General features: G+C 38.3%; 1 protein-coding gene across 1 annotated transcript in view; it reads left to right on the forward strand.

Annotated features, from left to right (window-relative positions):
- The window catches only part of cacng2a (calcium channel, voltage-dependent, gamma subunit 2a), a 59,928-nt gene that overhangs the window by 14,920 nt on the left and 21,068 nt on the right, over positions 1-23,940 (forward strand). Inside the window, exon 2 of the mRNA XM_057346096.1 lies at positions 21,502-21,585. Within this exon, the coding sequence (XP_057202079.1) occupies positions 21,502-21,585 (84 nt within the window). The remainder of the gene's footprint in view (positions 1-21,501; positions 21,586-23,940) is intronic.

Below are 23,940 nucleotides of genomic sequence, written 5' to 3' on the forward strand. Positions count from 1 at the left end.
GAGGAGAAACATGCATACTGAACGTAGTGAAGAAAATGCAAAGTGTTGAAATGCAGCATACGTATGGCAGATGCCGGCTGCTTTTTTGCAATGCAAATCTATATTGTAAATGTGGTACAACACAGAAATCGATGAATAATTGTTGTTGTTCTGTTATACAGTACAAAAAAAATGTATTAATCGTTTTTAATATGGTTTTTATGTTAGAAATATCCAAGCATCCTTAAATTGAGAAGCAAAGTGCTTTTCAAAGACACTTTTCAGTTGTCAGAGTTGCAACAAAATGTGCAAAAAGGAGGTTAGCAAAATAAACAAGATATATCTCCTAAAAAATATATATATCATACAAGGTGTGGAAAATATATTTACGTAAATTAAGATGAATATATTTTAACTGAAAATAAATCAAACACTGATCAAAATCATTTTAGTGCTGAAGTGGACACTCATTGAATGTATAGTTGCCACAGAATGGAACTAAATAGCAATATGCAGAAGGGAATGTGTGTGGGGATAAAAGGAAGTAAGAGAAAGTAAGAGTAGAGAATGAGAGGGGAGGTGGTTTGACGCATCCAGACTGCAACCATTGGCTTTTTTCTTCATTAGGGATCAGAGGGAAAAACTGCAGAGAGGCAGTGCATTGAATTCTGGATGCATTCGTCCCTCTGTCCTCCTGTTCTTACTTCACATCCATCTATGCAGATCTATCTACCATCATGACTTATGTCTTTTTTTTCTCTCTCTCTCCATGTAAACACTCCTTAAAGGGACAGTTCACCCAAAAATAATCAAATTTTCAAATTTCAAACGCGTTAGAGTTGTTTTTGTGTGCAACACGCACAAACACAAAGAATGTAAAAGCTGCTTTTTATTACAATGTAAGTGGATGGGGGCTATGCTTGGTAAACCCTTTTGAATTTCACACAAGAAGTCATACAGAAGAAGTTCAGAAAAATTTGAGGTAATGCTTTTTTTTGTGAACCTCACCTACCTGCATATGTCTCACACAACTCTCGCAGTACTCGTTCCCCTCTAAGAAACACAGTGTTTTAACTCTTTCGTCATCCTCAAGTTGCTCTCTGTTCCTCTTTGCCCACCTCACATACAGTACATGCACACAGACGGTACGTACCCCCTTGGTCGCTCTCTCGGCTCAGGAAGAGAAATCAATAGCAACAAATTAATCATTCTGCCTAAGGCAATCCAGTAGAAAGGGGGAGGGCTGGAGAGGTGTGTGTGCGTGTGTGTGTGTGTGTGTGGGTGTGTGCGTGCGTGTGTGTGTGTGTGTGTGTGTGTGTGTGTGTGTGTGTGTGTGTGTGTGTGTGTGTGTGTGTGTGCGTGTGTGTGCGTGTGTGTGTGTGTGTGTTGCTGAGGACGAATTGGCAGTAGTACATGTTCTGACATTTGATTTAAGCTCTCCTTATTCCTAAACCAACATTATTTCATAGGTGGGGGGAACTGATTTTGTTATCCTAACAGTTATTTTGATGGTTTGGGTGTTTTGTTATTGAGCTCATTTCCGTTGTTTTTTTTTCAGATCATGTCAGTCAGGTATTGTTATATGGGTGGTTGACAAATCAATGTGTAAATGTGTCCTATGGTGTGATAGAAAAAAAAATAGCATAAGAGAATTCTTTTAGTTTTTTTAAATTATGAATATTAATATTCAAATATAAAGTAATATATCACTGTTGTCCTTCTGAAACCTTGCATCTCCATATTTTGTGGTTTTTATTTTTTGTCATAAATCGTTATTCCTACCTTTATGTACCTCTACCTTGGGTTTTGCAAATATCTAACAAATAAAATGTATTTAAAAGTGCTTGTCAACTTTGACAACACAGTGTTGAATAATTGAAAAAGTACAGTGTTATTTCCATTTCCTAAAAAACTGTAAATTTGGACATCATAGGTTTCGGAAGGACAGCGACAATATTATTAACAGTTTGTTTTCCATTAGAAATACCTAGAAAGGCAAAAACTTTGAGAGAGAGCGATCAACATTCTTGCAGTTAGCTTTATTGTACATCTTTATGGTTTATTTCTGTATTTTATAAATGGCTGTATATCTGTAGCAGGTATGGCTCATATAATTGTTCATTTTTACTACTAGACTAGTCGTCCGTAAAGGTATGTAACTATATAAGATACCTTGAGCAGCATTAGTGATCCTTAGACCATTCACCCAAAAATAAAAATTCTGTCATCATTTACTCACCCTCGAGTTGTTCCAAATTTGTATAAATTTCGTTGTTCTGATGAACACAGAGAAAGATATTTGGAAGATGCTTCCAGTTCTTGGTCACCACTGACTACCATAGTCAAAAGTGCCCCAACTGTTTGCTTTCCTACATTCTTCAAAATATTTTCTTTTGTGTTCAACAGAATGGTGGTAGTCAATGGTGGCCAAGAATTTTTTAGTGACCCTTTAACATATACGAATCATGTCCATAATTTTTATGTGTTCACATATAGACAATGTGACAAAAGTCACCAAGTGTGATTTCACTCCGATGAAGCTATTTTTAACATTTAAAAAAAAAAGAGTCCCATGAGGGTTAAAAACTAAATTATTGTATGCTGTGTTTTTTCTATATCTTAAGAACTCATATAAGTAGAACAGTTCCTTTAATATCAGTGAGTGTTTTTGGGCCCGTCCTTTGTTGTTTGATGAACATTATAAACAGAGATCTTTATTATGCCGCTGCCCCTTCAAGAGCGAGTATACAGATATATGGATCTAATACACTGTGAGGCATGCATTTCGTTTTCCAAATGTTAACGTTCATTTAACGGAACAACTTTTACAAGGATCCTTGCTAATATGGGAATTTTGACGCAATTTTGTGTTTATGTGTCCATTTCAGAGTAAGAAGACGTTAAAGGTCCAGTGTGTAATTTTTAGAATGATCTATTGATAGGAATGCAATATAATATACATAGCTATGTCTAATGGTTAGAGAGCCGGACTTGTAACCCAAACGTTGCCGGTTCGAGCCTCAGTAGGTGGGGGGAGTGAATGATCAGCACTCTCCTCCACCTTCAATACCATGGCTGCGGTGAGACCCTTGAGCAAGGCACCGATCCCCCCAACTGCTCCCTGGGCGCCGCAGCAATGGCCACTGCTCTGTGTGTGTGTTACTCACTGCTGTGTGTGTGTGCACTTGGATGGGTTAAATGCAGAGCATAAATTCCGAGTATGGAACACCATACTTTCACTCACTTCACTTCACTTCACTTAAAGAGCTACACCATAAAGTGGTATGTTTTTATTACCTTAGAATTATCTATTTCTATCTACATGCACCGCAGGTCCCCCTGCATATAATTCGCCATGTTCCATCAGCCATCGTAGTGTTTCGAAAGGGAGGGGGAGGGGTGAAATGAACGGTTGGTTGCAATTTGCAACCTTGCCGCTAGATATTACCAGAGGTGGGTAGAGTAGCCAAAATCTTTACTCAAGTAAAAGTACAAGTAACTAGAGAAATTGTTACTCAAGTAAAAGTAAAAGTCACTATTTTAAAATTTACTTGAGTAAAAGTAAAAAAGTATGCAATAAAAAAACTACTCAAGTAGCTAGTTACTTAGTTACTTTGTATCTGATTATATAGGACTACTACATAAAATTAATATTAACGCCAATATTTTAATATTACATTTTAATCAATATTTTTAATTATCATAAGCAGATATCTTTGCAATATACATACAGAGACTAAAGAATAAACATACACAGAAGAGACAAGCATTTCTGTCAATTTCATCTAGTCCTGATGTCAATGTAGTTTACACAACTTATTTAGAATAATAGACCATGTCAAACTAAAGCATGAACTAAACTCAGAGCATTTCCTAAGATGATCTAGAACATCTGCAGTGCTCTCTTAAATGAAATACACATTTTTGAACAAAGCTCATGTTTTCTCGTGTTGTGTCAGGTGTGTGTTGTGAAACGCTCTTACTTGTAAACAAACAGTAAACAGTGAACCACACGCCCATCAACAAGTTTTCTTCCTTCTGTTCTTCAAATGTATATTTCTGCAAGCCCACGTCTCTGTGTCTGACAGGTAACGCGCATGTTGCTGTATCTGACGAACAGGTCGCGTGGGTGCGCGCATATGGCGGGCATTTATCATTGCTAGCAAACAATATGACACATTTGCAGTTTTGATTATATATATATATATACATCCAACGCTCTTTGTGTTCTGCGTGTTCTTAATTTTCGCGCTACGAGGAGTGAGTAATCCTGCTTCAGATGATTCAGATCGTGCTGCGAACTGAACAAATCATTTGAACTGATTCATTAGCCTATTCAAATGGTTTTGCCCATTGTTCAATTAATGCTTTCAAAAGAATCGACTCAAAAGAATCGATCACTCGGGAATGCCCGTAAAAAGAGATGACAACTTTGAAATAAACAACGTTTTTTAAAAAGCTTATTTTAAAATGATGGAACGAAGGATCGTCACGCAATGTAAGTTATGTAACGAAGTAAAAGTACAGATTTTCTATTATAAATTTACTCAAGTAAGAGTAAAAGTACACACTTTTAATTTTACTTAAAAAGTACATATTTTCCAAAATGTTACTCAAGTAAATGTAACAAAGTAAATGTAGCGCGTTACTACCCACTTCTGGATATTACTAACTGGACCTTTAAAGAGAACTCAGTTTAGTAGTTTGCACTCTGACTCTATGGGCGCGCATGTTTAAACACATGTTTTCTGCATTAGCTTCGCGCTACATGCAACACAATTTGTTATAGTTGCTATTTTGTACCTTAGCCGGGGAAATTCTTGTAATCTGCAGGCAAAACAATAACATATTTATTTTAGCTCCGCTCTGTCGATCATTCCGCTTCATCATCAATAGCATTTAATGCATCTCTTAAGTGCATTACGTCTTTGGGGGGATGAAATGGAGTGACTGGATGCGCCGCTTGCTCAATATAACATTTCTGCGCATTAAACAGTGGTGTAAAGTATTGGAGTAAATGTAATTAGTTACTGTACTTAAGTATCTTTTTGGCTACTTTGTAGTTGTACTGAGTATTAAAGATATTAGCAACTTTTGTACTCTTTGTATGTACTTTGTATGTTTGTATGTAAAGTATGTACTCTTTACTCCACTACATTTGTAATGACTAATGCAATTACACATTACATTTTGCATGGCACCTAACCTTTTTGCAGCAGTTTATTTTTGCTACAGAAGAATTAATATTGCCATTTACAGGGCATTGCAGGTACTATAATCTTGTGGATTTTGCTCTAATTTACTAAAACTTGTCAACATGGCTTCTTTATGTGAATACGAGTGCAGTATCAGGTAGTTGACAATCACTGGTGGTTTATATGTGAAATGAGGACATGACTGCAGCTGGCGATGAGGCCAAAACCAGCATGTCCAGTGCAAAAAGGCTTTGACTTTTTAATTTTACTTAACATTATTTTATTTATCCGTTATATTGAAGAGACCTTTTTGAAGGACTTTGGTTTACTTATGAGCACTTGAGCTTAAATGAGACTTAGGGTGTTTGTAATAGACGTACAGTAGGTTATGGTGTCGGCCATGATTTGTTGCAATTTTGAGGTGTTCAGTCTTATTATGATTTAAGAAAATAAATGCGATTGCTCTCCTCACGAATCGACTGTTTCTTGTTTTTCACTGACATGTCTCTTAAGTGTTGAAGACTAGTGCTGCTTTGAGCCTACATTCAGTATGAGTAAAATACTCAAGCACTGTTAAAATCAGATACTCGAAGACTTTTACTGAAGTCGTTTTGGAATTGGTGACTTGTAACTTGTAATGGAGTAATTTTCGAGCAAGGTATCTGTACTTTTACTTAAGTATTTCCAGGTACTCTTTACACCTCTGGCATTAAATTTATAATGCGCAAAAAATGTATATTGATCAGCTTGATAAGAAAAACTGGTCACACCGTCAGAAAAAATAGTCGCAAAATGGGACCATTTGGTCACAGTCTAGAGCCCTGCCACTTATGCATACTCAGACCTAAAAAGACCAAACGGTGCATTACGGTCAAACGTTCTCTAATAACATAAACAATTATGCCATTCATAATGTTTACCTGAATCCGTGTCACACAACGTTAAACGCATTCCACTGTAAAGAGCACCGCAGTTTAGACGTTAGACTACAAATGAGCTATTCTACCTGAGAGACTGAGAAAATTACACAAGAGGAATAAAAGCAGATGTTACTGATCCACCCCCTCAACCCGGCACCTGGTTAGCAGCGAACTCTCCCCGCAGCCCACACGGAACCACAGGGCGCTGAAAGCAATACCTGGAGCCAACGTACAGAATCGGGGATGTTTACACACACACACATTTACGCAGGGTACTCGCACATCGCATGACGTGACTGTGATGGATCGAATGAGGGAGAACATGCCCTTGGTGATAGAGTAAAACGCTAATCTGTTTCATAATGTGCCCCCTGATAGTTCATTGGCCTCACTAACACTCTAACATCTTGATGGTGAGCGTCTGTTTGTGACTAATTAAATATGGTGAAACCAGGGACGTCATCGGTGGGGGTGGCCCTCATCCCTGGTCTGTGACGGGTGGGGTCTGTCAAGGTTTAGAGGCGGAGGGGGAGGGGGAAAAAATCAATAATTTTTTTAATATTTTGCCTCAATTATGTATTGATATTCTTTTGCCAGTAATTATGACTTACTCACTCGTATGATTGTTTTTAGCAAGATGTTCCTTCTGTGATTTTAAACCAGATCAACAGCTCCTGTGTCACTCCCATAAACATCTCTCACCCTTCCTTACTTTTCATTTACACTCATATGTCTCTCTCTCTCTCTCTCTCTCTACAGTACTTTTTATAACCTATGGAAGCAGCAACATCGATTGCTTTTGATTTGTGATCTTTTATGATCACTCATAAAAGTAGCCCACCAGATCCATGCTCATGCATACCTGCTGCATTAAAGCCGATTTACATACACCAGCTGATTTACAAAAGAGTAGAGTTGTCCATGTGATCCATGGTCAGCTGCTTTAAATGCCGGTTTACTGCTTCGTAGGTGTCTGCGCTAACCGTGCACATTTCAGTGATGATAGAGCAAGGATGATGTATATCAGTATTTGTGAGGTCTGCAGAGGGTTCCGATGCTTCCATTGCTGATGCTGAACGGGACCCATTTCAACAGTTAATGTTATTGAATGGTAGGGAAATTGCATTTAGTGCTCAATCATATTGCCTTTGCAAAGTAATGCTGAGTGAATGGATTTTCCGAGATGGTGGATTAGATTGTTCGCAAATATAGGTTTTGTAAGAAATGCAAACCTGTTTTAATGAATTGGATTAGCAGTTTTTGAATCTCCGGAGTTTCCACAAAGAACCATTCAGTCAATGGTTCTTTGAAGCCATCTCTTTCTTACTTTTTTATAATCTGAAGAACCTTTTTCGCCAAAAAGAACCTTTTGTGAAACGGAAAGGTTCTTCAGATGTTAAAGGTTCTTTATGGAACCAAAAGGTTCTTCTATGGCATCGAATAACCTTTTGAAGCACCTTATTTTAAGAGTGTAGTACTTGAACCTAGCATATGATATGTGATAGGTTTAGGTTCCGTATTTACAGTTATTGTTGATGCATGCGTGCATATGTGTGTGATATTAGAATTGAGGAGCAGGTTTGATGGTCTGTATCTCAGTGGTGGTGGAATGGCCGCTGCGAGCTAAATCAAATTAGCACCTGGTCAGTGAGGGTTCTTGGCTGAGCGCTGGTTGTGTTAATGAGAGCAGCCTAGCCACAGTCACTCTGTGTGTTTTACAAAGCACGCGCCACAGTGAGCCTGCACACGCGCGTACACATGCGGCGCAAGGGAAGTGTGAACACACCCCCTGTGAACCATGTGTTTTCAGAGTTACAGTGTGTGTGTGCGTGTATGCGCTTACTCTACCACTGGATATGCTTCACATCTGCACAACGGAAAGCTGATGTTACACATGCTTCAGCAAAATACACTATGGTATGAGTGTGCATTACGGAAATCTGATATGTATGATATGAATGTAAATTCTGATGATATGCTATATATGTATAAATATCAGATTCTGATATTGTATATCGAAGCCATTGTAAAATGCTGATATGCACATCATTCTGTGATGCACCAATAGACATGTTAACTAACAACCTAATAAAAATAATAAACGTTGAATAACTGTATCTGCCAGAACTATTGTTTTGACCAGTTATTATTAATAAACTTGATTATTTAACATTGGTTCCTGACATTTTCTGAAGGCAGTAAAACATGCATTACAGTGATTTTACTACAGTGAAGGTGGTTACAATAACACCTCTCACCTGTGATAAACTCACTGTAATGCACTGCCTTGTTGCCTTGTTAAAGACCATTCAGACGACTTGAACACAGTGTTCTGCAGCCTGATATAGATACTGAAGGAAGAAAGGGAAAGACAGGTAAAAAAGGGAACAGCACATGCAGATCTTTGACCGACTGTTTTTAGATCGCCCTCCAGTCCCCATTGGCTGTACCAATTCCTCTGCTTCCCACCTCCCCATGTCCCCATTCATTCTTTTAAGGGAAATTGTACAACCATCACCTCGGTATTGTGTTTTTGGTTGCCGAGGAGATGTACAAATTGTCTGTGTCCACTGCTTTATTTTCTGTCTTGGTATAAACTGTTTCTCTCCTAAACTTTTGCACATCTTGACTCTACATTCAGTCTCACACGTTTGTGTCTGTGGTCCTTTGTTTAAAGAATCTGTCTGTGTCTTTCATTCGGAGCTCTGTTCTGTTCTTGCCATTTTCTTGAAGGTGAAAACGGAATTGAGGATGACCTACAAAAAGTTTCCCTGGAAACTAGGATAGGAACAACTGTTGTCCTACTAGCGACACCATGTGCGGTAAATAGACAGGGTGACATTTGAAACGTGAGATTTTAACCACTTCCCTTTTCTACGTTTCCGATAGTTTTCAGAGAAAAATATATGAATGAATTGGCTTAGGAAACATATCATTTCAACTCATCGTACCCCTACAAGTTAAAATCACAATGAAATCAAAATCTGAATTGTGTGGGTTTTACTACATATTTTATCTATGCCTAAAAAAGTGAAAGTGACCTATTAGGCAGATATGGTGACCCATACCCGAAATGTGACCTCTGCATTTAACCCATCCAGAGAGTAGTGAACACACGCACAGCAAGTGGTGAACACACGTACACCCGGAGCAGTGGGCAGCTATCACTGCAGCACCCGGGGAGCAAGTAGGGGTAAGGTGCCTTGCTCAAGGGCACCTCAGTCGTTACCCACCGGCCCTGGGAATCGAACCCGCAACGTTCTGGTCACGAGTCCGATACTCTAACCATTAGGCCACGACTGCAAAAAAAGTAACCTTTGCACTTCCTCTTCAAGGATAATTGACCAAAAATCTTATCAATATAAAAAAATATCAAAATGTTAAAATAGGACAGCTAAAAGGTAGCATCATGTTTCATGCATAAACTAGCAACATAAAAGTTGAGTCATCATTTTTCATCTGAGAAAAGCTGGACATTTTAAAGGCACAGGTCTGTTACATGTTTTCTTTGGTCAAATTCAGTTCGCTAGCATAGACGGCCTCAAAGTTAACAGTAATCGATTAAAAGTCATAAACTTGACAAACTTTTGTTCTTTCACCTCTCGCTTGTGTCTCCTACTATTTCAAGTTTTCTCACATTATCTTTTGCTCTGTGGTATTACGTCTAACACACTCTCCTCCTAAACGCTGGTTGTTCCCATCTCCATTGCTTTCTCTCTTTCTCTCTCATGAGCACCATGTCAGTTCTCATGACCTAATTCTTGGTAACTGGTTTGGATTAGTTTTCCAGTGAAGGGAAAGAAGGTAGGATCATCTCGATTGCTTGTGAATTTCAGCTAGGTCAGATACACTGACAGCCCCAGTGTAACACTTTCTTCTATTTGCGGCACGGCAGTACCAAAGACACACATTTTAGGAATTTATAAGCTTTGGTTGAGATAGAACATCAGCGATTTGCACACTTCACACGCTGTCTCTTGACGTGAGGGACAGGGGGCGACCTGAGGAAAGGGCGAGCTGGAGAGGATGCTGATGGAGAGGATTCTGATGCTGATGCAAGTGACAGAACTACAGAAGAAGAGAAGGAAAGGCTATCAGAAGAAGAGAAGAGAACAGATGAAAAAGAAATGACAATAAGATCAGGTTTGGTAGAATGTCTCCACAAAGATAGTAAAACCAGTCATTTTTTATTTTTTGGACCCCATGAGAAACAGCTTATAAATTAAACTAATTGATGTTTATTCGTAAACATAAAAATGCAAAAAGAGTTTGGTTTAGGGGTAGGGTGAGGGTCAGGGGATAGGTGATACAGTTTGAACAAGTATAAAAATCATTATGTCTATGTCTATGGAAACCCAACATGTGTCTGTGAGACAGAGAGAGAGAGAACACCACAGTGATATTGATGGAAGAATGACTGTAGTGTGCAGGGCCCTTTTGGCTCAGCATCAAAGCTAATGCCCAGGGATCTCTGATCTTTAAATAGTCAACACAAATACTGACAGGGTTGTGTGTGGGGCATGTGTATGTTTGTGTGCACACTGTGCAAGCATGTGTATGTTTGCACAGTGGTTTGCACTGCAAATCACAAATCACTGCAAATCACAACCACATCATGCCTTATTTCTAAAGCTAACTAAATAGAACTGCTAACTTGTTCAGGAGAAGTGTGTAATCACACTAGCAGAGGTGGACGAAGTACACAACTTCCTTACTTGAGTGAAAGTACAGATACTACTGGTCAAATATTACTCCACTACAAGTAAAAGTTGTAAAGACAGATTCTTACTTGAGTAAAAGTACAGAAGTACGTGCTTTTAAAAGTACTCAAGTATTAAAAGTAAATTTCCTTTATGTCAGTTGTGCATTGTTTTATTGTTGTATACCTTATGCCTCTGAAGCAACCTACTGAATACACAGAGTAGCTCACAGTATCAGTTGTATTAAAGTAGTTCACTTCAAAATTTGCTCCCATTGACTTTCCATAGTCATTTTTATTCCTACTATGGAAAGTCAATGGGGGCAAATTTTGCAGTGAGCAACTCCTTTAAGAGCTTTATATGTTTAGCACACATATGTTTAGTTTAGATATAATCCTGTATGATCATTTAGCCTAATTATCCTCATTAGCCCCCTGGGCCTATATGTATTTATGAGCAGTGTTCTTATATTTTGTATATTCCCTTTACCAGTTTTAGCAGCAATTTACCAGTAAGTAGTAAGGTTCTTGTAAATAGTAAAGTGTAGAAGCCATGTGTTTGTTGGATTATTACCATAATTTAACTACAAACATAAACTATAGCTAGTATAATGAAACTATGGTATGTTTAGTTGCTGTGGTTTTACTAAAGAATTCAAATGAGATTTTTTTAATTAAATTCCTCTTTGTAGTGTGTTTGGGGTTTTATTCCAATACGATCCCACCAATAGAATCCATCACGTACAAGTAGACAACATGTATCCATAGTACAATTCCCATTATAACCATTAAATCCATTACATTTTATGTTGTATTTTGGGCAGGGTTCTATTGTTTTTATTTCAACAAGAATACAACTATAGTTACTTCAGTAAAAACATCATTCATTTTCCAAATCGCTTTAAATGATATAGCAGCAGATCAGAAGTTAACACACACGCGTAGCTCAAGGTGTATGTGATGCTTATTTACCGTTTAGCCGTTATGCCGATCAATTTCATGACAATGTTTCTACGATCTTGACTGATCGTAACCCACAGATGATTACACCACACTTTAACATGTGCCTTTTTCGTCTTTTATTCTTCTATTTGCCTTTTTAGAGCGCTATCAACGGTGTAGCAGCGCCTATACGTTTACATTAGTTTAGCGGGGAAGATCCCAGAGTTGCCAGATTTGCGTTAAAAAAATCTGCCAAATGGCCATTCAAAGCATGCCGGAAAACCGCGAGCTTAGACAAACTGAAATACTTGGCAACAGTAAAAGGTCCTGGAAGATCGCAAGCCAGATAAATTGCGCACACAGGAAACCCCGCTGCATAGAAACCATTTTCTACTTTTGGACCTTTTTATAAATGTAGTGGAGTAAAAAGTATGATATTTGTCTTTCAAATGTAGTGAAGTTAAAGTACAAGTACTCAGAAAAAATAATACTCAAGTAAAGTACAGATACTCAAAAAGTGTACTTAAGTACAGTACTCAGGTAAATTTACTTCGTTACTGTCCACCACTGCACACTAGTCACAACAGAAACAGAGTCTTTTCTTCTTTCATCATTTACTCACCCCATCATTCAAACCTATATATTCTGAGGAATGTTGTTAACCAAACATTGGCTCCCATTGACTTCCACTGTGTGCACAAAACCACTGAGACATTTCTCAAAACATCATCTTTTTTGTTCCAGAGAAGAAAGAGTCATATACAGGTGTTGAACAACATGAGGGTGAATAAATGCCTGAAACTAGTAACCAACTTCTAGCAGCTAGTATCACCTTCAGAAGCTGGTTGTAGCTGGATCTTGCACCAGGTAAATGGCAAAGTATTTCATTTTTGGAGCTGTTACCTGGTACTATCTGAACCGCCCCCACCCATACACCATTCCAGCATCATTATTTATGCCAGAACACATACACACACACTTGAGCACCTGCTGGGTTGGGCGTGAACGAGCTCTCCTGGTGATGTGCTTCAGTACACACCTTACCAGCAGGAATATTGAGATTAATAACTGGTGATTATTTAGATGAATACACCGATTGTGGCTGTTGTTCCTTGTGCTGTCACTGTCGTTAATTAAGGCCACATCGTTAGCACACCAACGGCACATATTAACCCTATACCCATCCATCCCCATCACCGTGGGTGACGGTAACCATGGAGTGCTCGCTATACCCAAATGCGGTTTTGGTATGAAGTCTGCCGTTATTAAGATTCAGTACCAAAATTAGAGGCACTTTAACCATTGTGATGTATCATTCATATTCTTCAGTAGATGAAAAAACAACTTAGACTAGCCTAATGCCGTGGTCACACTAGACGTTACGTTCCATTGACTTACATTCATATGCAAGCTTCTGCAAAAAAATGCATTTGCTGCATTCCAAAAGTTACGTTTGGTAAACTATAACCAGCGAATTCGTATCACGACGACGCCACGCCATGAGCTTTTCAGTTCAGGAAATGCTAGTAATACTAATATCAAACAATCCAATTGTCTACAATACAGCTGTAAAATAACGAAAACAATAACAGTGCAAATACGTCGGGACTCATGACTGAATGTTTTTATCAAAATTTTTTCTCTGGAAATTAATGCATTCTGAAAGAGCAGCGTGCCCGTGTTAGCTGATAGCCCAACCTGGTTAAAAGTGACCAAAGATATGTTTTATAAAAGAAAATATAACAATTCGGTAAGTTTATGCTTAAAACAAGAAAGCACACACTTAAAAAACAACTAGGATTAAGTTTTTTTTTGTGTGTGTTAAGTTTTTCACACAGTTTTTTAAGTAAATGTGACCCTGGATCACAAAACCAGTCTTAAGTAGCACGGGAACATTTTTAGTAAAAGACAAAAATACATTGTGTGGGTCAAAATTATCGAATTTTTTTATGCCAAAAATCATTAGGATATTAAGTAAAGATCATGTTCCATGAAGATATTTTGTCAATTTCCTACCTTAAATATATAAAAACTTTATTTTTGTGAGTGGATGGTCTGCCACAGTGCCCCTGATTAACAACTTCAAAGGCGATTTTCTCAATATTTAGATTTTTTTGCGCTCTCAGATTCCAGAGTTTTAAACAGTTGTATCTCAGCCAGATATTGTCCTATTCTAACAACTCATATATCTATAGAAAGCTTATTCAGCTTTATTCAGCTTTCAGATTATGTAAAAATCTCAATTTCGAAAAATTGACCCATAAGACTGGTTTTGTTGTCCAGGGTCACAAATATTTGAAAACTTGACAAACAAAATTAAGTCAAATTAAATTGTAAAGGCTGTGTGCAAAAATGATGCAACTTAAAGCGGAGGTAACATGCTAATTCATGCATTCTGACATCTTTACACTGTTAAACATGCTGGCTTCTCAAGCTTAACATGGTCCACTTGTCAAAAAACGAGTTGAACGTATGACGTAGTATTTCTGTGCTCGATTCACTCCGCCAGGGTTTGTACAGGGTTTTTTTGAACATGGATTCCGGTTTCGTAACAAGGGTTCTTAGTCCCTTATTTGACAATTCTCGCCCACGCGTCATTCAGTGTTCGAAAGAACACGCCCACGAGTCAACCAGCCAGCGCGAGTAAGAACAAGCCCATCAATTCCGCTTCACTCGGCTGATGGAAGTATAGCTGTGTTTGTTTGCTCACTGCATTTCAGTGATGGATGTTATATAAACGGTAGCTATAATGCTGGTTTTGGAGATCGTTTGAAACTGATAGATGGCGCGGTCCCAGTGCTACTAGATGCCAGACATGAACTGCACGCGTTAAGTCAAACTAAGTCATATGTTTGTGTTTTGTTGGGATTCGGCATCATGTAAACAACACAAACTCATAGTGAATCAACAGTTATGCAGGGATAATGTGATGATATATTGTGTGCTCGTGCTGTAGTTCTGCCACCCCTGCACGCCTCCAGGAGCTTGACTTTTCCCGGAAATAATCATACAGCTGTATCTTTCTTTTATAAATTTACGTGTGTTACCTCATCTTTAACACCAAAAAAAGTAAATCCTATTAGTTTTTTTTCAGTGCAGGGATGTCTGTAATATGTCTGCTAAAGAGCTGGAGATCTGGAAAACATCTTCTGTATAAAACATCTGATAAACGTTTTAGAAAAGGCAGTTTACATACATTCTAAATCATAAACATCTTACAGACATCTTCTAGATGTCTTTATGACATCTGACAGAAAACGTCTCAAGAGACGTAGTGCAGATGAGCAAACAAAAAAATATGTCTTGCAGATGTAATTGCAGATATCAAAAAGACATCTCCCATATGTGTGCACAACTATCTGTCAGTGGGGCTAGTTAAATAAACTTTAAACTTACTTAATTCTGATAATATCTTCTGAAAAAACGTATCTGGAATCGAGACTTTTTTAGATATATACACTGCAAAACAAGACAAAAATTTTGGCCATTTGTCAGGCTAGAATACAAGCTGGAAGACCAGCTAGACCACCTTAAACTAGCTACAGTCAAACCAGCAAACAACTGGTTTTAGTCTGGTTTAAGCCGTTTTGTTTTCACCATGGTTTTATCACTTGGCTCATGCTGGGCTCAGATATCTGCTTGATATAGCCATCCAATAGGTCTAAACTGTAACCATGGAAACTCGTAGGCTAATAATGCATGGCTCAGGAGGCTGCTGCTAAACTTTTTGAAACTACTACACCCACCTGCAACAGGGCAGAGAAAAAAGACGAGAAGGGGAGGAGTCCAGAGGAAAAGCCGAGCTTTCCATCTCTCCGGAAAAACCTGGCCTCCTCCTCCACCACCGAGCTGAACTGAGCTGATTGACACCCCCTACACACACACACAAGTACATCAAATACACACAGCAACCCTCTTCAGCTCTGTCTTTAACTGTGTGGGCAACAGCATTGATTTTCTCTTGAGCTGAAGGGATGACATCACTGTTAGATGGGAACAGCATGTGGGCGGGCTCTTCTTCGCGCCAGTCGTCAGTGGAGTGCTCTGTGATAGGACAATGGCTTCAGAGGGGTTGTCTTAACAGCGGTATCTGTGGGATTACATGACTATCCCCTGTCCTTCTTGACATCATCACAGGCAGAAAGAAAGAAAAAGAAGGGAATGTTTACTGTTATTCAACCATCAAACACACACACATAGGGTGAATGAGATGGACGGCATTGTGTCTTAACAGGGACTGTAATGAGCCGAATGAAGTGTAGAGATGAAGAGAGGGGAAGAACAGAGAAGAAAGCTCCCAATTATCTTTAATAATCCCTCTGTAATCTTTCACACTGAATGGAAATTGTGCAGTAGGGAAAGCACGAGAAGATAAAGATTACAATTAAAGTAAAAATCACAATTTTTCGTGTAGTAATCTGCCGTCATTGGGCAATGAGCTTTATGAGTTTCCCGCGGCCATTCATTTCCAAGAGGCCAAAAGGAATTAAATGGAAAATGAAACGATGAGAAGAAAAAAAATGGAAACCGCTACTTTAGCCAGATATTGTTACTAGTAATAAGTGATCCAGTGTATTTTATAAAAAGCACAATCTTCATGAATATGCAAAGCTAGCTAGCAACGATTATCGAGTTCACAAGGCAGCCATGTTTGTAATGTACTTATCTATTCCACTTATGCAAGTACAGCTTCATTGTACCTGAAAATATATAATCAAAAATTATGTTTAAACTGAATTGAACTCAGCAGTTGCACTGAATTCAGAGATTATAACAGAGAGAACAGAACAGCAGACAGGAGGAAAAATAATGCTGTTGAATAAAGAGGAGTTTCAGCAGGAAGATTGTCCCACTTTAGGGAGAAGCAAATCTCATTCAGCGCAGCCACGCCATCCTGCACATGTGTAAATGCTCATGTGTTCCCTTTCTGTACTTTGATCAAGCGTGTGAGAGAGGTTAAAGTGATAAGTTAAAATGAAATTGTTGTCATCATTTATTTACCCTCATATCATTTAAAATCTCAGGTATATATGACTCTTTCTTCTGTGGAACACAAATGAAGATATTTTGATAAATGTCTAAGCGGTTTTGTATCCATACAATGGAAGTCAATATTATTGGGGCAAAAAATCCTTAAAATATCTTCTTTTGTGTTCTGCAGAGGAAAGTAAGTCATACAGGTTTGGACTGACATAAGGCCAAGAAAAGGATGTAGGTATTTTAATTCCTTTACAGTTAACTTCACATTTCAGCTGCTTTAGATCAGGGTGGTGGGGAAGATCGATATTTCTAAGCATGGTATCACAATTTTTTACCGTACAATACTGTATAAAGATTTTTCATGCTGCAAATCAATATTTTTTGTACAATTTGTCCACCGTTAAGAGCACATCCATGAGTGTGTGTGACTGTTAGATCAACATATCCTGAATCCAAAGCTAGAATATGATAATAATGCAGAGTAAACTGTTGTAAAACTAAGTAACATCAGGTAGCCTACCTATACAGACGCGGACAAAAATTAAGAGACCATTTCAAAATAATTTTCAGTTCTTCTGAATTTACTATTTATAGGTGTGTGTTTAGGTAAAATTATCATTTTTGTTTCATTTTGTGAACTACTTACAATATTTCTACCAAATTGCATTTATTTGCAGGAAAATGAAACCTGGAGAAACAGGTCAAAATAACAGAGAACATGCTCTGTTTTGTTCACACCTCAAATACTGCAAAGAAAACAAGTTCATATTCACTTTTAAGCAATACAACAGTAATATTTGTACTTGTATTTAGGAAAACTGCAAAAGAAGAAGAAATGCAGAAAACGTCATTCAAAACAGCATGTGGATGAACTTTGTTATCAAGTCTCGGAAACAAAAGAGAAAAGTTGACAAACGTTGTTCAAAACAACAGTAGGAAGACTTTGTTATCAAGTAATTTGGTCATCAAATTGAAAGTTATTTATGATTTATAAGGCCGCCGTGCCTCAATTCATTCTGGTTGCTGATGTGCACAGTTGTTTATGTTGCTTAACGTTATAGCTTTATTTGAGACGAGTGATTTTGACTGTGGTCAGTCTTAAATTTTACATATTGTGCATGCATATTTACTGTTATTCTGCATAACAGTGACATTTTATAAGATCAATGGTAAATTTACTACGGTCAGTTCCATACGTTCCGTTCACTGTAACGTTACCAGTTTAATATTAACATTTATTATAATCATAGTTTATTCGCTGGTGAATCTCTGTTTACTGTCTGCTAGTGTAGCACCGTTTTCTTTGCTGAGAGCGCTCTCATGAGGTGTCGCTTATTAAACTGGTATTGTGTACATTAGTCTGTTGGTTTTATGATCAGACTGGGAGGCAGTGTCTGTCATGTGGTCCATTATTCCGTTGAAGAGCACATACACGCGACACATCGATCATAATCCATGTGTAATAATGATTTGTATTTGTATTGCGTGTTATTTTGGTGATAACTGTCTTGCTGTGTTCGGCTTGTTGCGTTTCAAGTCTGGAGTAGCATTGTAAATGTATCATGTGGTAAGTGTGATGGTATAATGGCGTATTCTCACTTCTATGGGAAAGCACAGTAAGGTAAGATTACTGTACTGTGGTAAGTGTGTGTGTTGGGGTTGGGGTAGCGTGTGCGCAGAGGGCCAAAGCTCAAACGTCACGGTTCGCTACTGGTCTCTACCTACACTATGTGTGAATGTACTTAAGCAGCCTCTTAGTCTGTGTCTATGGAAACTGAATATTCATTGAACAGAGAATGGAAGAGAGCACACAAGAGATGCGGGTTCATCGACTGATGTTGACTGGGAAGGCCTGTGTGTGGGCAGACTGGGGGTTTCTGCTGCACAAGCACTCGTAAATTTGATGTCCTTCTTTCCCACCAATCCCGCTCTCTCCTCACTCCTTCTCCTGGACCCCCCACGATAATGATAATTGCATGCTTTATGAGAAACTGAAGCAGGCCGTGCATAGCTCATCTGCACGTCACCAAGACAGGACGGGTGCGATGACCTCTCTCAGCCATTACGGTGATTAAATAAGACTGACTCTGTCCCTGTGTCAGTGATGCTGATCATGGGCTTCTTCAGCCATGTAGGGACACGGGTCACCTGACTTGACTTTGGTAGTGATAGATGTTTAATACATGGATGTATGCCTAGAACTGTCCTACGAGATATGCACACATATGGTTGCTCTTTTTTTGATTCTAGAAGTCTAGAGAAGTAATGTTCTGTCATTTTATCTTCGGGTTAAACCAGACATACAGCAGATCTGTGCATGCAGAAGTCTACAGAAAGTTTAACACACTTGGGTCAAAAAGGGACAAATTGTTGGGTTATAAATTAACCTGTGCATTATTCATTATGTAAAAGATATCTTTGAAACACAGTAACCTGCAGTTTAGATATATAACATGGCACATAAGGAAGTTTGTGCTCTTGTGACATCACAGTTTCAAGTTGAATGATGCAATCTTTATCGCTGCTATACCTCGAAGTAACATTTTCCTTTTCTTTCTTTATGTTCCTCCTTGTTTCTTACTCAACACTGTCCTGCTCTTCGTTTTCCTCATCTCTCTCTCTCTCTCTCTCTCGCTCATCTACCTGCCCCTGCTCCAGCTAATTGCCGCAGAGCTCATTGATAGAAATCAATGTGCAATGTTTGATTGTGCGCCAAAGCACAGGAAGGTGAAGCGGAGCAATGAACACACACAAATACACAAACATACACACTCAGCACTTTTATATTTGATCCGCTGATGATTAAGGGGTGCCTCACACAACACTCGGTGTGTCTATGTGGTCCTGGTAAACCCTACAGTGTGGGGACCAAATGTCCACACAAAGATAGTAATACCAGTCATTTTGAACATTGTGGGGACATTTTTTGGGACATGGGGGTTTGGTTTAGGGAGTTTAGGGGTGAGGGTTAGGGGATGCAATATACAGTTTGTACAGAATAAAAAAATGATATCCATGGACAGTTCCATAAAACAAGGAAACCCAATGTTGGGCTTCCCACAGACCTATTGCCAAAATTCCTTAATTTGACCGTAATGCCGTTAACCATACAAGGATGTGTTAATGTAATGCCTTACAGTCTCGTTCAAATGCCTGTAAACATAATAAAATGATGCAACAGCAAACTAACAAATGAAATGCTATTTTATAGTGTATACTACTACATGCTTCAGTTATATTACAAACTCTTATAACAATATTTTTTAAAGCAGATGACTGTTGTGACATAACTGTATATTGCCATGAGTCTGTATTCTGGTGTATTCTTGGTTTTGATAAAATGACACGCAGCCTAGGCATCAAACTTCAATACCAAGCAGCATAGTTTTGTCCTTATACAAGTCTCTAAGCTTTATGCCGAACATCACATGCAGAAACTGGAAAGCAGATATCACCGTATCCGATTCAGGTCTTTTGTATGTGCTTTCTTACACAAGGAACTACCAAAGATGAAAAAAATCAATGTCCATCACATATTCAAATCAATATACAGAAGTTTTCCGGTTTAGTCACGTGATGTTCGAAATAAACCCGAATGCATGGCATGGTAAAAAAAGCATTTTGCGCAACATAGAGACCTATAGGTTTGAAAAGACATTTTTATGTAGAAAGACCTGCCTTCTCAAAGAGTATGTATATATTATTAACACACTGCTTGTTTTATGTTTTTTAACAAATTATGTGTCGTTTTAACACATTTTGTGTTTATTTTGTATTAAATAGTGTATTGTCCCAGAAATAACACAGAGATGTGTTCAGTTACAGAGCCTTGTGTGTTGTCCTTAACTAAACACAACATGTGTTGTTTTTAACACAGCTGTTTTTAGAGTGTGCGCAAATATATTTATCAAATAACAATAGTATTTTTATTTGACTGTTTCTTTAAGAATCAACTGAGTCTCATCCTTCAGATATAATATAGCAAACACCTGGCTTAAGTATCCTTTTAAAATGTATCATTTTTTATTTTCTCACAACAAATGCTGTCCAAAATGAAAACCAACAATGAAAGCCAAAAAATACACTAATACTGTCACAAGCAGACGGTACTGCATGTCTTTCTTCTTGTCCTCAAAACCTCGTGGAACAGACTGTATGGACTAGAGAGAATAGTGTAAATCTGTCTCCTACATGAAAGTGTCTTTGATAGGCCTCTACTCTCCTCTCATCTCCACAAGCATGCCGCTAATGTTCTGCCTCCCAGCCAAAATATCCCCAGCAACACCTGGCACCATGAAGAAGAAAAATCTGATTAAATCATTAGAGAAACACATGGAAGATAGGAAGAGAGAGAAGGAGATGAAGCAGGGAGAGTGGTGAGGTAATGGGGGAGGGATGAACAACTTCATAAGCTTGGCACCGCGGTCCTGGTGCTGTGCCCGTTGTTTATGTCCGCACACATCAAAGGCAACAGTAATTGCTGCTGTTTGCAGGCCCACATCCCTTGCTCACCTTGACTGACCTGTTATACACTATGGCCCAGAGTAATGGATGAGCAGGGCAGGAAGCGTCTGAACCTGGACACTAGCACATCATGAGATGATCTTCCCATAGCACAGCGGCTGGAGAAGGTCCAGGATTTCATCAGCTGTGCTGCTCTTGTTTACAAGTCACCACCTGCACCATCAGGCTGTCCCATAGCACTCTCTAAATAAAAAGATTGTGGATTTGCGGTGCTTAAATGTACAAACCTAACAGCAACTGTTTCTCTCTTCCTCTGTTACAGGAAACTTCAAAGGATTGTGTAAGCAGATAGATCACTTTCCAGAAGACACAGATTACGAAGCAGATGCCTCGGAGTACTTCTTGCGTGAGTGCTCCTTTAATATTTCTGTGACAGTATTCACGTTCTAAACCTCAACTTCTACCTTATTACGTTTCTAAGGAATTTTAAGCTGTATCAGGTTTACTATGTTTGACCTACATGTGCATTCTTCTAAAACATTTTGGGGATGCTTTTTTCGACCTAGTCAATGCTGGCAATGAAACAATCAGTAAATTAATTTGAGATCAAGCAAGGACACAGAGACGTAATCATTTCTGGCCTCTTGACTATGCATCACTGTACGCCCCTCACTTTTTCGATAACAAATTTTAGAAATTTAGAATATGAATTTCCATGATCTCATTCATACATTTTAGTAGGGCGTGCGATACTGACGAAAAATGCAATATGCCATAGCATGCTAAATAATGCGATAAACGATATGGGATACAATAATGGTTTAAGTTTGTAAAATGTATATTTAAAAACTGAAAATTATATAACCAACATACATATTTCACATTATTTCTGATTATTGATCATCGTCCACTAGGGGTGTAACGGTTCTCGGTAAAAAATTGAACCCCACAGTTCTCCACCAACGGTTCGGCTTATCTTTTCTGACGACGCATTTATAATATGGTTCGTTAAAAATTATAATGCATAAAACAGACTGACAAAGTTCAGCTAATGTATGTTTGTCGTCGATGGATACACATTTAATACCTACAACAAATCAAATAACGTGGACACATTTCAATAGGATTGACGTATGCTGTAATATGACCAGTCATTTATGCTTTCATCACCCGGGTGTTGTGAGCGCGCAAGTGCAGGTGAGACCTGAACAGCACATGTTGCTGTTTAAACAACACTCATTCAAGCCTTGCCAATTTAAACATTTAAGAGCCAGATGATGCACAAGAAAACTCGCTTGCGCGCTGTGAGAAGATCCGAAGCGCGCATAACGAAAGTCTCGAGACATGGCGCAAATATTGAGTTCTCTTAAACCGACAAATTCACACACGAAGTAGGTCAACATGCCCCTCTTGTCGAGTATCTTAACAAACATAGTAGGTTATGTCTTAAGTGAACGGACGAAACAGACGAAAAACAACACATGTGTACAGTATCAGTGTACTGGATCGGTTTCATTCCTCTTAAAGTGACAGCAGCATATTCCTGCTGTCTGTTAAAAGTCAAGGAAATCACTCACTGCTTGTGACTCAATAGCTTCTGTAACTTCAATTATTATTCATCTTTATTTAATTTGTACATATGCAATGTTATGTTTTATTTGATTACTTTAATCCATTTCTACCTTGAAAGGCATACAGTATACACAGTATCTTGTTTTATTTTCTGCTTTGCTATGTTGTTTATTGGTGCTGTTACTTGTAGCTTGATTATTTGTTCTTATTTTTATTTGTCAGTAGTCCCTTTTTCCCTGAACATAGCACAAACCAAACCGAACCCTAAAACCGTGACACAAACCGAACCGTGAGTAATTTGAACCGTTACACCCCTATCGTCAGACACAGTTTCTCTGCTATCTGCATCAACCTCAAACTTTGACTATATAGACCACTTCGCAAGATGTAAACGCACTTCCGATTTCAGTTTTTATTTTTTATCTCACATACATAATTGAAATTTATATTCATTTGACATTTTTATTCGGTTAAAAATGTTCTGTATTTTGTTCAACCATTGTGTACAGTAGTGTTAAAAACTTAAACAGGACTTTTGGACCAGTGTTAGATCAGTGTTGTTTACATCATCCAAAGTGGTCTATACATAACTTTTAGAATTTTTTTAATAATTCAGTTATTGCGAACTATTGTGATATGCACATTTGCGATATTTAACTAATTTTGTTATATTGCACAGCCCTACATTTACATACATTACAGATTTAATCACCATGAAAATGTGGATCTAACGTATGATATGGATTTAAAGTCATTAATTAGAGTCATTAGAGTCATTAATACTTATAATCGATCTTCTCACATTTAGACTACTTTCTGCAATCTAACTTGAGTTCACTAACTCACCGTTTGTGTCGCCAATTCCCCTTGTGTGTACGCATGGGTCAGAGTTTGCTTACAGGTGCACACATTCTCCCGTCAAGTTTGTTTTTAATAGATCACACCCTTTCCACGGAAAGTGGCGTAAGCAAGTTTTCAGCCCTGTTTAGTGCGTACGCAACGTTTATAAATGAGACCCCTGATCTGGGCCTAATTTCAAGTACACTGTTTTCGGTTTTGTGCGTCTTTCTTTGTCTCGTGCTATTTAGCCATGTAATGCCGCTTTGTTTTTTCTGCGTGAGAGTGTAAATGTCGCTCGCTCTGCTTAGATATTCAGCAGCGGCAGCTTCTCGCTCATACAGTACAGCTA

The sequence above is a fragment of the Triplophysa rosa genome, linkage group LG11 (genome assembly GCF_024868665.1).
Source record: "Triplophysa rosa linkage group LG11, Trosa_1v2, whole genome shotgun sequence".
NCBI lineage: Eukaryota > Metazoa > Chordata > Actinopteri > Cypriniformes > Nemacheilidae > Triplophysa > Triplophysa rosa.